Source organism: Mugil cephalus, chromosome 9, assembly GCF_022458985.1.
Source record: "Mugil cephalus isolate CIBA_MC_2020 chromosome 9, CIBA_Mcephalus_1.1, whole genome shotgun sequence".
NCBI classification, from domain to species: domain Eukaryota; kingdom Metazoa; phylum Chordata; class Actinopteri; order Mugiliformes; family Mugilidae; genus Mugil; species Mugil cephalus.
The window spans coordinates 10,449,909-10,466,777 of NC_061778.1; the positions used below are offsets into that span (position 1 = coordinate 10,449,909).

The 16,869-nt window shown below is 39.8% G+C and overlaps 1 protein-coding gene and 2 pseudogenes across 1 annotated transcript; all 3 read right to left on the reverse strand.

The window, feature by feature from the left end:
* Positions 1-1,415: 1,415 nt before the first annotated feature.
* LOC125013559 (extracellular calcium-sensing receptor-like) lies at positions 1,416-4,623 on the reverse strand. Its single transcript, XM_047594343.1, has 6 exons — positions 4,577-4,623; positions 4,180-4,477; positions 3,287-4,081; positions 2,905-3,132; positions 2,650-2,773; positions 1,416-2,323 (listed from the first exon to the last, which is right to left on the reverse strand). The coding sequence occupies exons 1-6, from the start codon at positions 4,606-4,608 to the stop codon at positions 1,416-1,418; spliced, it is 2,385 nt and encodes a 794-aa protein (XP_047450299.1). The 5' UTR covers positions 4,609-4,623.
* A 2,418-nt stretch (positions 4,624-7,041) lies between these two features.
* LOC125012991 lies at positions 7,042-10,751 on the reverse strand (annotated as a pseudogene).
* Positions 10,752-13,194: 2,443 nt separating this feature from the next.
* Positions 13,195-16,485, reverse strand: LOC125012992 (annotated as a pseudogene).
* Positions 16,486-16,869: the final 384 nt, after the last annotated feature.

The window sequence follows — 16,869 nt, forward strand, 5'->3', positions numbered from 1 at the left end:
GTAGAAAGCAGAATAAAGACCAGAAAGCCACTAGATCAATGTCATGTCTAGTTTATTTGTACTGCCATAGTCCTAATTAAATCCTTTGTAGCTGTGTATCCACATTTTGCTTCTCTTCAGACACCAAGACAATTGAAGAACATTATTTTTGAGGTTGGGTTGTTAACATGTTTGTGCAAATGCCTCATCTCGCTCAACCATGTTAAACATTGCTTCATCTTCATGAATCAAAGACAAAATCTATCTATCTACCTATCTAGCTGTCTAGCTAGCTAGCTCCTCTCAGGCATACAATGCTTGCTCCACAGTTTATTGAGAAAGTAAAACTTGAAGTTGGAAAAATTATCGCAACTCTCAAACAAGACACAGCGCCAACTAGTGTTTGGTTGACGCTGTAACTGTAAAGTATAAATGACTCACACCAGCGTAGGCTATGCGCATAGGTTATGCTGTCTATGTCCTGCAGAGATAGATATTATAATATAATGTTGAGACAACAGACATCTATGTATTAACGTCCACTTCTGTGATTTCACTATCATTTTAATAAATTCATCATAGTTTCTTCAGAATGCATGATTCCATCTACAACAACTATGAAGAAGAGAAGCTATCAGAGCTGCTCTTGTTGCTCTTTTGTCTTGCCTGTCCACATGCATGTCTCAGTCAACTTTGTCAACTTGTCTAAACACTGAAAACATGCGTATTTGTTTAAGGAGAACATGTTAGTTTAGATGTTTCTACACAAGTTAAGATAATTTTACTTATATAGTTTAAATGTCCGAATAGAGGTCATTGTGAGTATCTATAACACCTCTCTACTGTAACACATACAATAGTGCAGTATAATGCTTTGCCTCATCTTAAGAGCTGTATGTGTCTCATCTGTTGTCCTTTCTCCACCAATGTTTCCCCCCTAATGATCTACCTATTATATCTTATATATTGAAACACTGTCTACACACCTTTTATTTAACTCCTAGTGAGACTAACATGGTTTTCTGGCTCTGTGCTCTCGATCATTCTAATAACGATAACATCATGAGCACGCCGTTTACCCACAAAGCGTTTCTACAGTTAATACTTTGAACTTTGGCTGTATCCACTCTTTTTGTTCATTATCAACCTCCCACGTTACAAGCAACGCACATCACCTAGTATCATTTACTCTTGTTTGTACAATGGACACATTCACCATGCACCCCTTCTTCTTTTCTGTTCCTCCTCCCTCATTTTTCTCTCTAACGTCCATCACATTATCCATTTCTTTTTCAAGGTTTCCTCCATAGTCTCAGTGCTTTCCCCCGGGGGTTACAGGCTCTGAGCTCTATAAAGCATCTTGACTATTGGTATTGATATGCATGCATTTGACACATTATTGTGTGAAAATTATGAAGCCATTATTATTACTATTGTTATTTAGGTGCCCCCTTCCCCATCATACTCTTCTTTGTGTTCTTCTCTGGTTTCAATAAGATGACATAACATTTTGGGAAGAAAATGCAAACTAGCAGTCCAAAGCTGGAGGCCAGGATGGCAAAGATCTCCACAGCAACGCTGAACTTCCCAGGGGAGCTGACATACGCTGGGATAAAAGTGATCCACACTGCACAGAATATCAGCATGCTGAAGGTAATGAATTTGGCCTCGTTGAAGTTATCAGGAAGTTTCCGAGCCAGAAAAGCAAAAATAAAACATAACATGGCCAGAAGTGCTATGTACCCAAGAACAGCCCAGAAACCTACAGTTGAGCCCAGAGCACACTCTAAGATGATTTTATCCTTGAACTGCTTAAGATTCTTGAACGGAAAAGGAGGAGATATTGATAACCAGAGGATACATATGATAACTTGTATAAGAGTGAAAGCCAGAACACTGAGTCTCTGCTGTGTAGGCCCAAACCATTTCATCACATTATTACCTGGAAGTGTAGCCCTGAAGGCCATTAACACCACCATTGTTTTCCCCAAGACACAAGAGATGCAGAGGACAAAGGTGATGCCAAACGCTGTGTGTCTAAGCATGCAGGACCACTCAGAGGGCCGGCCGATGAAGGTCAGAGAGCACAGGAAACACAGAGTCAAGGAGAAGAGCAGTAGGAAGCTCAGCTCTGAGTTATTGGCCCTGACAATAGGAGTTTTCCTGTATTTGAAAAAAACGAAAGCCACAATAACAGTCATGGATGTTCCAAATAAAGATGCAGTTGTGAGCAGAGCTCCCATAATTTCTTCATATGACAGAAACACAGCCTCCTTCTTTATGCAGGCATTTCTTCTCTCATTTGACCAGAATTCAGGGAGACATCTTTCACAGGTGATAGAATCTGCAAAGTTGCATTGAAAGGGATGTTAGACAGTCTGAGTAGATTTGTCTCATGCATTTATTATTATTATTATTATTGTTGTTGTTGTTTAAATCTACTCCAACCATGAATCTGAGACATGATTTTCAGATAATGAAGTAATAACAGTATGAAAATGCAATTGCATGACTATTAATGGTTTAATAATTATATGTAATTTGTCACATACTCATACACCCTATTCAAACCATGTTTTGGAAATTAGAATAAAAAGCTATGTTCTTTTTTAAAAGTTAACTTTGTCAACCTCATTTTGTGGCAAGTGCTCCTGTTAAACATTACTGAACCTGTAACGTTGCTTATTTCTCCCTCTGCACATCTTATACAGTCATAGCAGCAGACAGGCTTTCCTTTCTGGAGAACCTTGCGTGTTCCTGGGGGACACTTCTCACTGCAAACTGATACAGGCACCTGCATGGACAAAACCATTTTGACATTAACAAGCTTATCAGTTATGGTGCACTGAATACATATCAGATATCACATATCAGATAGACATAACGTTCACGGTGTATAGTAATTAGGAACAATGGTGTCTTTACCTGCTCTGAGTTCTGGGCCCAAATTAAAAACTTATTGTGCAGATTCAGCTGTTTGTCTGTAGGTAACGATGCATCATAAAGCCCGACTGTGACAAAATCCACGACACCATTTTCTCTCGGCTGCCAGTTTATAATTTCATACTTTGCAGCCGGATCTCCATTCTCATTGAAATAAACTTCATCTCCCTCCTTTGTTTTGAAGCGAATATTTTTTATGCGCTGTAAAATCTAAGAAAATAGGTCATAATTAAGTTATTTATTCGCGAATGTTTTTCAAGCCTATTGGCTCAAGAACATGTTACAACCATATACTTTTCAGATGTCAAACCATCATTCTAAGTTAATGTCACTTAAGTTAAATCTAATGTGGTACTAAACTCACGGTGGATGGATTTAGCACAATGTTGTTGTTACATGTTTTGTTGCAGCCGAGAATACTGTGAAGTGCATGGGCCACTGCATACACTCCTTTATAGACATTGTTGAATATAGGCATGAGAGACATATCAGTGAAGCTGTTATGGACTCTGGTCAGGTCTTCGTCTCCAGTACATTGTCTCTGATTCTCTCCTGGTGATTCTGACTGTTTGAACTTGCAGGTAAATAGTGCCTCCCAGAACTCTGTAAACATTTCATTGCTGGATGAATTTAGTGGCTTCACATCCAAAATGAACTCTCTCATTCCAGTGACGTGTGCTTTGGGGATGGAAAGGCCGATGGCACCATCCAGGATGTGAGCATCATCCATTGCAGCCGTATTTGAATCAAAGATCCAGGCCTCAGTACCTACCCACTGATATCCCGTTATGTTTTGGTTGGACAATGCATGTATCAGCACAGTCAAATCCTTCGGAGAGAGGAATGTGACAATCACCTTGGAAGTTGACAGTTTGATTATGTCAACTATCTGTTGTATTCTGTCCGCTGGATCCGTTCTAAAGAAAGATACAGAATACTCCAGACAGATGCCAAGCTGCTCTGCGGTTTCTATGAATGTAGCCATGCCATCATTGCCATAAGCATCATTGCTTCTGATAGCTCCAACCCAGGTCCAGCCAAAGTGCTTGACCAAGTGTGCCAGGGCTCTGCTCTGGTAGTAGTCACTGGGTATTGTTCTGAGGAAGGATGGGTACTTAGTTTTGTCACTGAGACAAGCACATGTGGCAAAGTAGCTGATCTTAAAAAGAAGAAGAAATAATATCACTAGAATAAATGTATCACATTTGCTTTGAACAACAGACACTACGTAAATTCATTTTTACCAACCCTACCCACCAGCGGGATATGAAATGGTCCGATGACAGTTGCAATTGCCCTGCTGGGAGAGGAAGAGGTTTCTCCTATAATGGCCTGTACTTGTGCAGGTTTGGTACACGGTGCCTCAGAGGGTGCAGTCACATCTTCATTCCCATTAATCAAGGCAAGTGCAACTTTTATACTTCTGACAATGGAGCCACAGGTGTCATAGAGCTTATAACCCAGAGAGATTCCTGGCAGCAGGTCTGAACCATTATTAATCTCGTCGATGGCAAAAAGCATAGCCTGGGCAAACTGGAAGCCTCTGAAATTTAAACTAGAAGCAAAGTTGTAAATATTACATTTCAAACATTTTGTCCTTAAAACATAAATAAAACTTTACAACCAATTGCTCGCACTTAATGGTGCAATTTACCTGGTGCACTGCAGTGGCAGAGGTTTGTGCATGTAGGTATCCTGTCGGATGTTCCAGTTGTTGTGGAAAGAAAAGATTCCCCCCAAAACGATGTCCCCATGTTTAGATAGCGGGGCGTTCTCCGGGTCTCCTATCTGTCTGCACACTGGCTCCTCGCCGTGAGACAAACACACCACCATTAGGAGCTGTAAACACAGCCAGCCCCACTGTGGCCAGTGTGTGGACTTCATGCTGACTGATAGAGGTAAACCATGGGGTGGCATAACCTGCACTGTAAGGTTAATCAAAAGCTTTCACTTGTATATATACATTTTCAAGCAGCGTGAGTAACAGAATAATAATGTTTCATCTTGTGGATCAACAAGGTGGGGAGGGAAATCCCCAGATAATAAATTAGTTTTAAGGTGAACTTATTTTAAAATTTAACCAATGCTTGATATCATTACCATGAATAAAGAAAGCAAATAAAGATTAAGGTTGATGATTTAAAGTGGAGAAAATCACACTTTCACCAAAAATATTTGGATCATTATAAAATATATATACATATATATATATATATTGCTAATATATTGCCCTGTAAACTAACCTGCACCATTAAGTTGATTCCAGTGTGCATAGCTCAAAAGGAAAAATGGTGAGCACACTTTGTTTTATAGTTTGGTAAAACTGATTTAATACCTTCTTTCAACCTTTGTTGACTTGATTATCTCATCTCATCTCCTACTACCTCTTATCCTTACTATGGTCGTGGGGGTTACTGGAGCCTATCCCAGTCTGTCAATGGGGAAGAGGCCTTGATTATTTCATTAAAAGTTTGCTGACTATTATGCCACTGGACATTTCAGTCCTCATGAATGTTATTCACGATTTTACTTGCAGTTTTTATTAGATGACTTAAATTATTATTAATGTGAACATATTAGAGTTTCAGTTACATAACCAATTTCCGCCTAAAGTGCTGTGTCTCAGCTTCTGACACCCAAACTGGAGGAAGACTTGTTAATGCCCCTCTGTGCCTCCATTTGCCTCGCTGTGGCAGTGCCAGCGTTTTTGACTTAATCACCGTAACCAGCCACACGCTGCAGGGGGGACCATTACTTCTTAACTGATCAACAGGTTAATAAATTCTGAGAAAAAAAAAAACGATTCATTCAGAACACTTTATTTGTCGCCAGGGGGCAATTTAAGATACAGATGGTTAAGGTCTCGCAAACCATCACAAATGAGTTCAAAAGTGCATTCTAGGTGATACCGATGGGTTGTAGACTTCAGGCAGTCTTTAAAAAGAGTCTTGACAACACATTAATAAATCATATTAATCACAAGAGCCATTTATATAGGAAACCATTCATATGTCAGAGTATATTTATGTGAATAAAAATGGTTGCACTTCCTACACGTTGGATAAGATCTTTCTGCTCACACACTTGAAAGAGAGCAGACTGCACTTTAAGCATGTATATGTTGTATAAATGTAAGCCACAATGTGTTGGTTCAGCTAATGTAACAACATCTAGCCAGTGTCTGAGGACCTATCCTTCTACCTGTGGATTTTTTTTTTCGATTGCCACAGTACTGATAAAATAAAATAAAAAAAATAGCATGTCTGGTCCTCTTTAGTCACATTATGCAGATGACAGGATAATAGAAGAAGCCCAGTTTGTGAGATATGCAGTAGCCATTGCACCATACTTGGTCTGTTACCTCTCCCAACTCCCATATTTAAGTAAAAAAATACATTCAATCAGTTTTAAATAATAAAATAAGAAATAAGAAGACAAAAATATATTTAGGCACCCCAAAGTGGCTTCATTATGTGTAATAACTTCAGCTTGACGATCTCTGAGCGTTGAACCAATCAGTTTCTGTAACAGCTTAAGCCACATTTTAGGCCTCGGACATATTAAGGCTTGACTTTATCTGACAAGATGGTCTTTAATAGAAGCTGATTACTGTCACTTAAGCAATTGCTTGATGGTGTTCCTTAACTTTGTGATTTCATTAGGGTCAAAGTTCACCTGCACCACGTCGTAATTCTCCTAAACTTGGAGTGAATGAATGCCTTCCACTATTTAAAAAATGTGCACTGCATTTTCATGGAACATTTGTTTCATGCTAATTTAGATGAGTCCACACAAGTCAATGTAACCTTTTTCATGCCATAAAATTTTGAACCTTATGGACATTTTATGATGTCTCAATAGGGTCCACTGTATTTACCTGGGCAGAAATGCACAACAAATCTCATGTTGAAGCGTCTGATATTGCACTACTCCTGACAAATTCACACTTTTAAGTAGTGAATGCATATTTTAATAAATGCTGCCATTTCCATTAGTTGTCATAACTTAAATGACAGCTGGAAAATATGGAAACAATACATATGCAGTACATGGGATATGTGATTACTTGAGAGTATGGCTTGATATAAGAAAATTATGATGACCACGATGTTTTCAGAATCATTTTGGTGCCCCCTTCCCCATCATACTCTTCTTTGTGTTCTTCTCTGGTTTCAATAAGATGACGTAACATTTTGGGAAAAAAATGCAAACTAGCAGTCCAAAGCTGGAGGCCAGGATGGCAAAGATCTCCACAGCAACGCTGAACTTCCCAGGAGAGCTGACATACGCTGGGATGAAAGTGATCCACACTGCACAGAATATCAGCATGCTGAAGGTGATGAATTTGGCCTCGTTGAAGTTATCAGGAAGTTTCCGAGCCAGAAAAGCAAAAATAAAACACAACATGGCCAGAAGTCCTACATACCCAAGAACAGCCCAGAAACCTACAGCTGAGCCCAGAGCACACTCTAAGATGATTTTATCCTTGAACTGCTTAAAATTCTTGTATGGGAAAGGAGGAGAAATTGATAACCAGAGGATACATATGATAACTTGTATAAGAGTGAAACCCAGAACACTGAGTCTCTGCTGTGTAGGCCCAAACCATTTCATCACATTACTACCTGGAAGTGTAGCTCTGAAGGCCATTAACACCACCATTGTTTTCCCTAAGACACAAGACATGCAGAGGACAAAGGTGATGCCAAACGCTGTGTGTCTAAGCATGCAGGACCACTCAGAGGGCCGGCCGATGAAGGTCAGAGAGCATAGGAAACACAGAGTCAAGGAGAAGAGCAGTAGGAAGCTCAGCTCTGAGTTGTTGGCCCTGACAATAGGAGTTTTCCTGTATTTGAAAAAAACGAAAGCCACAATAACAGTCATGGACGTTCCAAATAAAGATGCAGTTGTGAGGAGAGCTCCCATAATTTCTCCATATGACAGAAACACAGCCTCCTTCTTTATGCAGGCATCTCTTCTCTCATTTGACCAGAATTCAGGGAGACATCTTTCACAGGTGATAGAATCTGCAAAGTTGCATTGAAAGGGATGTTAGACAGTCTGAGTAGATTTGTCTCATGCATTTTTTATTATTATTATAATTATTGTTCGAATCTACTCCAACCATGAATCTGAGACATGATTTTCAGATAATGAAGTAATAACAGTATGAAAATGCAATTGCATGACTATTAATGGTTTAATAATTATATGTAATTTGTCACATACTCATACACCCTATTCAAACCATGTTTTGGAAATTAGATATAAAAGCTATGTTCTTTTTTAAAAGTTAACTTTGTCAACCTCATTTTGTGGCAAGTGCTCCTGTTAAACATTACTGAACCTGTAACGTTGCTTATTTCTCCCTCTGCACATCTTATACAGTCATAGCAGCAGACAGGCTTTCCTTTCTGGAGAACCTTGCGTGTTCCTGGGGGACACTTCTCACTGCAAACTGATACAGGCACCTGCATGGACAGAAACATTTCGATGTTAACAAGCTTATCAGTTATTGACTGATCACTGAATACACATATCACGATGGACAGATAGACATAACGTTCACGGTGTATAGTCATTAGGAATGACGGTGTCTTTACCTGCTCTGACTTCTGGGCCCAAATTAAAAACTTATTGTGCAGATTCAGCTGTTTGTCTGCAGGTAACGATGCATCATAAAGCCCGACTGTGACAAAATCCACGACACCATTTTCTCTCGGCTGCCAGTTTATAATCTCATACTTTGCAGCCGGATCTCCATTCTCATTGAAATAAACTTCATCTCCCTCCTTTGTTTTGAAGCGAATATTTTTTATGCGCTGTAAAATCTAAGAAAATAGGTCATAATTAAGTTATTTATTAGCGAATGTTTTTCAAGCCTATTGGCTCAAAAACATGTTACAACCATATACTTTTCAGATGTCAAACCATCATTCTAAGTTAAATCTAATGTGGTACTAAGCTCACCGTGGATGGATTTAGCTGCACCTTGTTGTCACATGTTTTGTTGCAGCCGAGAATACTGTGAAGTGCATGGGCCACTGCATACACTCCTTTATAGACATTATTGAATATAGGCATGAGAGACATATCAGTGAAGCTGTTAAGGAGTACAGTCAGGTCTTCGTCTCCAGTACATTGTCTCTGGTTCTCTGCTGATGATTCTGACTTTTTGAACTTACAGCTAAATAATGCCTCCCAGAACTCTGTAAACATTTCATTGCTGGATGAATTTAGTGGCTTCACGTCCAAAATGAACTCCCTCATTCCAGTGACATGTGCCTTGGGGATGGAAAGGCCGATGGCACCATCCAGAATATGTAACCTATCCATTTCTGCAGTTTGGGAATCAAATATCCATCCCTCACTGCCTACCCACTGGTACCCAGTCAGTTTGTGCTTGGACAACTCATGTATCAGCACATCCATATCCATGTGGGAAAGGAATGCAACAATCACCTTGGAGGTTGAAGCTTTAATAATGTCAATTATCTTTTCTATTTTGTCTGATGAATCTGTTCTAAAGAAGGCTACAAAATACTCCAGACAGATGCCAAGCTGCTCTGCGGTTTCTATGAATGTAGCCATGCCATCATTGCCGTAAGCATCATTGCTTCTGATAGCTCCAACCCAGGTCCAGCCAAAGTGCTTGACCAAGTGTGCCAGGGCTCTGCTCTGGTAGTAGTCACTGGGTATTGTTCTGAGGAAGGATGGGTACTTAGTTTTGTCACTGAGACAAGCACATGTGGCAAAGTAGCTGATCTTAAACAGAAGAAGAAATAATATCACTAGAATAAATGTATCACATTTGCTTTGAACAACAGACACTACGTAAATTCATTTTTACCAACCCTACCCACCATGGGGATATGAAATGGTCCGATGACAGTTGCAATTGCCCTGGTGGGAGAAGAAGAGGTTTCACCTATTATGGCCTGTACTTGTGCAGGTTTGGTACACGGTGCCTCAGAGGGTGCAGTCACATCTTCATTCCCATTAATCAAGCCAGTGCAACTTTTATACTTCTCACAATGGAGCCACAGGTGTCATAGAGCTTATAACCCAGAGAGATTCCTGGCAGCAGGTCTGAACTGTTATTAATCTCGTCGATGGCAAAAAGCATAGCCTGGGCAAACTGGAAGCCTCTGAAATTTAAACTAAGAGCAAAGTTGTAAATATTACATTGCAAACATTTTGTCCTTAAAACATAAATAAAACTTTAGAACCAACTGTTCGCACTTAATGGTGCAATTTACCTGGTGCACTGCAGTGGCAGAGGTTTGTGCATGTAGGTATCCTGTCGGATGTTCCAGTTGTTGTGGAAATAGAAGATTCCCCCCAAAATGATGTCCCCATGTTTAGATAGCGGGGCGTTCTCCGGGTCTCCTATCTGTCTGCACACTGGCTCCTCGGCGTGAGACAAACACACCACCATCAGGAGCTGTAAACACAGCCAGCCCCACTGTGGCCAGTGTGTGGACTTCATGCTGACTGATAGAGCTAAACCATGGGGTGGCATAACCTGCACTGTAAGGTTAATCAAAAGCTTTCACTTGTATATATACATTTTCAAGCAGCGTGAGTAACAGAATAATAATGTTTCATCTTGTGGATCAACAAGGTGTGGAGGGAAATCCCCAGATAATAAATTAGTTTTAAGGTGAACTTATTTTAAAATTTAACCAATGCTTGATATCATTACAATGAATAAAGAAAGCAAATAAAGATTAAGGTTGATGATTTAAAGTGGAGAAAATCACACTTTCACCAAAAATATTTGGATCATTATAAAATATATATATATATATATATATATATATAGAGAGAGAGAGAGAGAGAGAGAGAGAGAGAGAGAGAGAGAGAGAGAGAGAGATAAATCTTGCTAAATTCCCTGTAAACTAACCTGCACCATTAAGTTGATTCCAGTGTGTTCCACTGAGCACACTTTGTTTTATAGTTTGGTAAAACTGATTTAATACCTTCTTTCAACCTTTGTCGACTTGATTATCTCATCTCATCTCATCTCATCTCATCTCATCTCATCTCATCTCATCTCATCTCATCTCATCTCATCTCATCTCATCTCGTCTCGTCTTGTCTCGTCTCATCTCGTCTCATCTCGTCTCATCTCCTACTACCTCTTATCCTCACTAGGGTCGCGGGGGTTACTGGAGCCTATCCCAGTCTGTCATCGGGCGAGAGGCGGGGTACACCCTGGACAGGTCCTTGATTATTTCATTAAAAGTTTGTTGACTATTAATTGAGGGGAAATCAGTAAGCAATTGCAAAGGATTGTGCATTCATTTGTGTATTACTCATTCATTCATTTTCTGTAGCCGCTTCCTCTGGAGGGTCGCCAGATCACCAGTCTATTGCAGGACTTTGTACAAAATTGTGTATTGTAAAACTTATATTTGGGAAGAGTAACCGAGGACATTATGCTGCAAAAGCATAATGTTTATTATTTCGATACATGCAGTATTATGGGTTATATTGTTTTGTGTGGGTTTGAGTGTGGAATTGAGTCTTTGGTTTGTTAGTTATTTTGGCCAATACAGTGACTCATTATCTGTAACCTAGCATACAACAGTGTGCACAACCTATATACATCGGACGACAGCTTAGCATTCTGCCTCTGCCACTAGACATTGGAGCCCTCATGAATGTAATTCATGATTTTACTTGTAGTTTTTATTAGATGGCTTAAATTATTATTAATGTGAACATATTATAGTTTCAGTTACATAACCAATTTCCGCCTAAAGTGCTGTGTCTCAGCTTCTGACACCCAAACTGGAGGAAGACTTGTTAATGCCCCTCTGTGCCTCCATTTGCCTCGCTGTGGCAGTGCCAGCGTTTTTGACTTAATCACCGTAACCAGCCACACGCTGCAGGGGGGGACCATTACGTCTTAACTGATCAACAGGTTAATAAATTCTGAGAACAAAAACGATTCATTCAGAACACTTTATTTGTCGCCAGGGGGCAATTTAAGATACAGATGGTTAAGGCCTCGCAAACCATCACAAATGAGATTCAAAAGTGCATTCTAGGTGATACCGATGGGTTGTAGACTTCAGGCAGTCTTTACATGCAAAAGAGTCTTGACAACACATTAATAAATCATATTAATAACAAGAGCCATTTATATAGGAAAACATTCATATATCAGAGTATATTTATGTGAATAAAAATGGTTGCACTTCCTACACGTTGGATAAGATCTTTCTGCTCACACACTTGAAAGAGAGCAGACTGCACTTTAAGCATGTATATGTTGTATAAATGTAAGCCACAATGTGTTGGTTCAGCTAATGTAACAACATCTAGCCAGTGTCTGAGGACCTATCCTTCTACCTGTGGATTTTTTTTCGATTGCCACAGTACTGATAAAATAAAATAAAAAAAATAGCATGTCTGGTCCTCTTTAGTCACATTATGCAGATGACAGGATAATAGAAGAAGCCCAGTTTCTGAGATATGCAGTAGCCATTGCACCATACTTGGTCTGTTACCTCTCCCAACTCCCATATTTAAGTAAAAAAATACATTCAATCAGTTTTAAATAATAAAATAAGAAATAAGAAGACAAAAATATATTTAGGCACCCCAAAGTGGCTTCATTATGTGTAATAACTTCAGCTTGACGATCTCTGAGCGTTGAACCAATCAGTTTCTGTAACAGCTTAAGCCACATTTTAGGCCTCGGACATATTAAGGCTTGACTTTATCTGACAAGATGGTCTTTAATAGAGAGCTGATTACTGTCACTTAAGCAATTGCTTGATGGTGTTCCTTAACTTTGTGATTTCATTAGGGTCAAAGTTCACCTGCACCACGTCGTAATTCTCCTAAACTTGGAGTGAATGAATGCCTTCCACTATTTAAAAAATGTGCACTGCATTTTCATGGAACATTTGTTTCATGCTAATTTAGATGAGTCCACACAAGTCAATGTAACCTTTTTCATGCCATTTTGAACCTTATGGACATTTTATGATGTCTCAATAGGGCCCACTGTATTTACCTGGGCAGAAATGCACAACAAATCTCATGTTGAAGCGTCTGATATTGCACTACTCCTGACAAATTCACACTTTTAAGTAGTGAATGCATATTTTAATAAATGCTGCCATTTCCATTAGTTGTCATAACTTAAATGACAGCTGGAAAATATGGAAACAATACATATACAGTACATGGGATATGTGATTACTTGAGAGTATGGCTTGATATAAGAAAATTATGATGACCACGATGTTTTCAGAATCATTTTGGTGCCCCCTTCCCCATCATACTCTTCTTTGTGTTCTTCTCTGGTTTCAATAAGATGACGTAACATTTTGGGAAAAAAATGCAAACTAGCAGTCCAAAGCTGGAGGCCAGGATGGCAAAGATCTCCACAGCAACGCTGAACTTCCCAGGAGAGCTGACATACGCTGGGATGAAAGTGATCCACACTGCACAGAATATCAGCATGCTGAAGGTGATGAATTTGGCCTCGTTGAAGTTATCAGGAAGTTTCCGAGCCAGAAAAGCAAAAATAAAACACAACATGGCCAGAAGTCCTACATACCCAAGAACAGCCCAGAAACCTACAGCTGAGCCCAGAGCACACTCTAAGATGATTTTATTCTTGAACTGCTTAAAATTCTTGTATGGGAAAGGAGGAGAAATTGATAACCAGAGGATACATATGATAACTTGTATAAGAGTGAAACCCAGAACACTGAGTCTCTGCTGTGTAGGCCCAAACCATTTCATCACATTACTACCTGGAAGTGTAGCTCTGAAGGCCATTAACACCACCATTGTTTTCCCTAAGACACAAGACATGCAGAGGACAAAGGTGATGCCAAACGCTGTGTGTCTCAGCATGCAGGACCACTCAGAGGGCCGGCCGATGAAGGTCAGAGAGCATAGGAAACACAGAGTCAAGGAGAAGAGCAGTAGGAAGCTCAGCTCTGAGTTGTTGGCCCTGACAATAGGAGTTTTCCTGTATTTGAAAAAAACGAAAGCCACAATAACAGTCATGGACGTTCCAAATAAAGATGCAGTTGTGAGGAGAGCTCCCATAATTTCTCCATATGACAGAAACACAGCCTCCTTCTTTATGCAGGCATCTCTTCTCTCATTTGACCAGAATTCAGGGAGACATCTTTCACAGGTGATAGAATCTGCAAAGTTGCATTGAAAGGGATGTTAGACAGTCTGAGTAGATTTGTCTCATGCATTTTTTATTATTATTATAATTATTGTTCGAATCTACTCCAACCATGAATCTGAGACATGATTTTCAGATAATGAAGTAATAACAGTATGAAAATGCAATTGCATGACTATTAATGGTTTAATAATTATATGTAATTTGTCACATACTCATACACCCTATTCAAACCATGTTTTGGAAATTAGAATAAAAAGCTATGTTCTTTTTTAAAAGTTAACTTTGTCAACCTCATTTTGTGGCAAGTGCTCCTGTTAAACATTACTGAACCTGTAACGTTGCTTATTTCTCCCTCTGCACATCTTATACAGTCATAGCAGCAGACAGGCTTTCCTTTCTGGAGAACCTTGCGTGTTCCTGGGGACACTTCTCACTGCAAACTGATACAGGCACCTGCATGGACAGAAACATTTCGATGTTAACAAGCTTATCAGTTATTGACTGATCACTGAATACACATATCACGATGGACAGATAGACATAACGTTCACGGTGTATAGTCATTAGGAACGACGGTGTCTTTACCTGCTCTGACTTCTGGGCCCAAATTAAAAACTTATTGTGCAGATTCAGCTGTTTGTCTGCAGGTAACGATGCATCATAAAGCCCGACTGTGACAAAATCCACGACACCATTTTCTCTCGGCTGCCAGTTTATAATCTCATACTTTGCAGCCGGATCTCCATTCTCATTGAAATAAACTTCATCTCCCTCCTTTGTTTTGAAGCGAATATTTTTTATGCGCTGTAAAATCTAAGAAAATAGGTCATAATTAAGTTATTTATTAGCGAATGTTTTTCAAGCCTATTGGCTCAAGAACATGTTACAACCATATACTTTTCAGATGTCAAACCATCATTCTAAGTTAAATCTAATGTGGTACTAAGCTCACCGTGGATGGATTTAGCTGCACCTTGTTGTCACATGTTTTGTTGCAGCCGAGAATACTGTGAAGTGCATGGGCCACTGCATACACTCCTTTATAGACATTATTGAATATAGGCATGAGAGACATATCAGTGAAGCTGTTAAGGAGTACAGTCAGGTCTTCGTCTCCAGTACATTGTCTCTGGTTCTCTGCTGATGATTCTGACTTTTTGAACTTACAGCTAAATAATGCCTCCCAGAACTCTGTAAACATTTCATTGCTGGATGAATTTAGTGGCTTCACGTCCAAATGAACTCCCTCATTCCAGTGACATGTGCCTTGGGGATGGAAAGGCCGATGGCACCATCCAGAATATGTAACCTATCCATTTCTGCAGTTTGGGAATCAAATATCCATCCCTCACTGCCTACCCACTGATACCCAGTCAGTTTGTGCTTGGACAACTCATGTATCAGCACATCCATATCCATGTGGGAAAGGAATGCAACAATCACCTTGGAGGTTGAAGCTTTGATAATGTCAATTATCTTTTCTATTTTGTCTGATGAATCTGTTCTAAAGAAGGCTACAAAATACTCCAGACAGATGCCAAGCTGCTCTGCGGTTTCTATGAATGTAGCCATGCCATCATTGCCGTAAGCATCATTGCTTCTGATAGCTCCAACCCAGGTCCAGCCAAAGTGCTTGACCAAGTGTGCCAGGGCTCTGCTCTGGTAGTAGTCACTGGGTATTGTTCTGAGGAAGGATGGGTACTTAGTTTTGTCACTGAGACAAGCACATGTGGCAAAGTAGCTGATCTTAAACAGAAGAAGAAATAATATCACTAGAATAAATGTATCACATTTGCTTTGAACAACAGACACTACGTAAATTCATTTTTACCAACCCTACCCACCATGGGGATATGAAATGGTCCGATGACAGTTGCAATTGCCCTGGTGGGAGAAGAAGAGGTTTCACCTATTATGGCCTGTACTTGTGCAGGTTTGGTACACGGTGCCTCAGAGGGTGCAGTCACATCTTCATTCCCATTAATCAAGGCCAGTGCAACTTTTATACTTCTCACAATGGAGCCACAGGTGTCATAGAGCTTATAACCCAGAGAGATTCCTGGCAGCAGGTCTGAACTGTTATTAATCTCGTCGATGGCAAAAAGCATAGCCTGGGCAAACTGGAAGCCTCTGAAATTTAAACTAAGAGCAAAGTTGTAAATATTACATTGCAAACATTTTGTCCTTAAAACATAAATAAAACTTTAGAACCAACTGTTCGCACTTAATGGTGCAATTTACCTGGTGCACTGCAGTGGCAGAGGTTTGTGCATGTAGGTATCCTGTCGGATGTTCCAGTTGTTGTGGAAATAGAAGATTCCCCCCAAAATGATGTCCCCATGTTTAGATAGCGGGGCGTTCTCCGGGTCTCCTATCTGCCTGCACACTGGCTCCTCGGCGTGAGACAAACACACCACCATCAGGAGCTGTAAACACAGCCAGCCCCACTGTGGCCAGTGTGTGGACTTCATGCTGACTGATAGAGCTAAACCATGGGGTGGCATAACCTGCACTGTAAGGTTAATCAAAAGCTTTCACTTGTATATATACATTTTCAAGCAGCGTGAGTAACAGAATAATAATGTTTCATCTTGTGGATCAACAAGGTGTGGAGGGAAATCCCCAGATAATAAATTAGTTTTAAGGTGAACTTATTTTAAAATTTAACCAATGCTTGATATCATTACAATGAATAAAGAAAGCAAATAAAGATTAAGGTTGATGATTTAAAGTGGAGAAAATCACACTTTCACCAAAAATATTTGGATCATTATAAA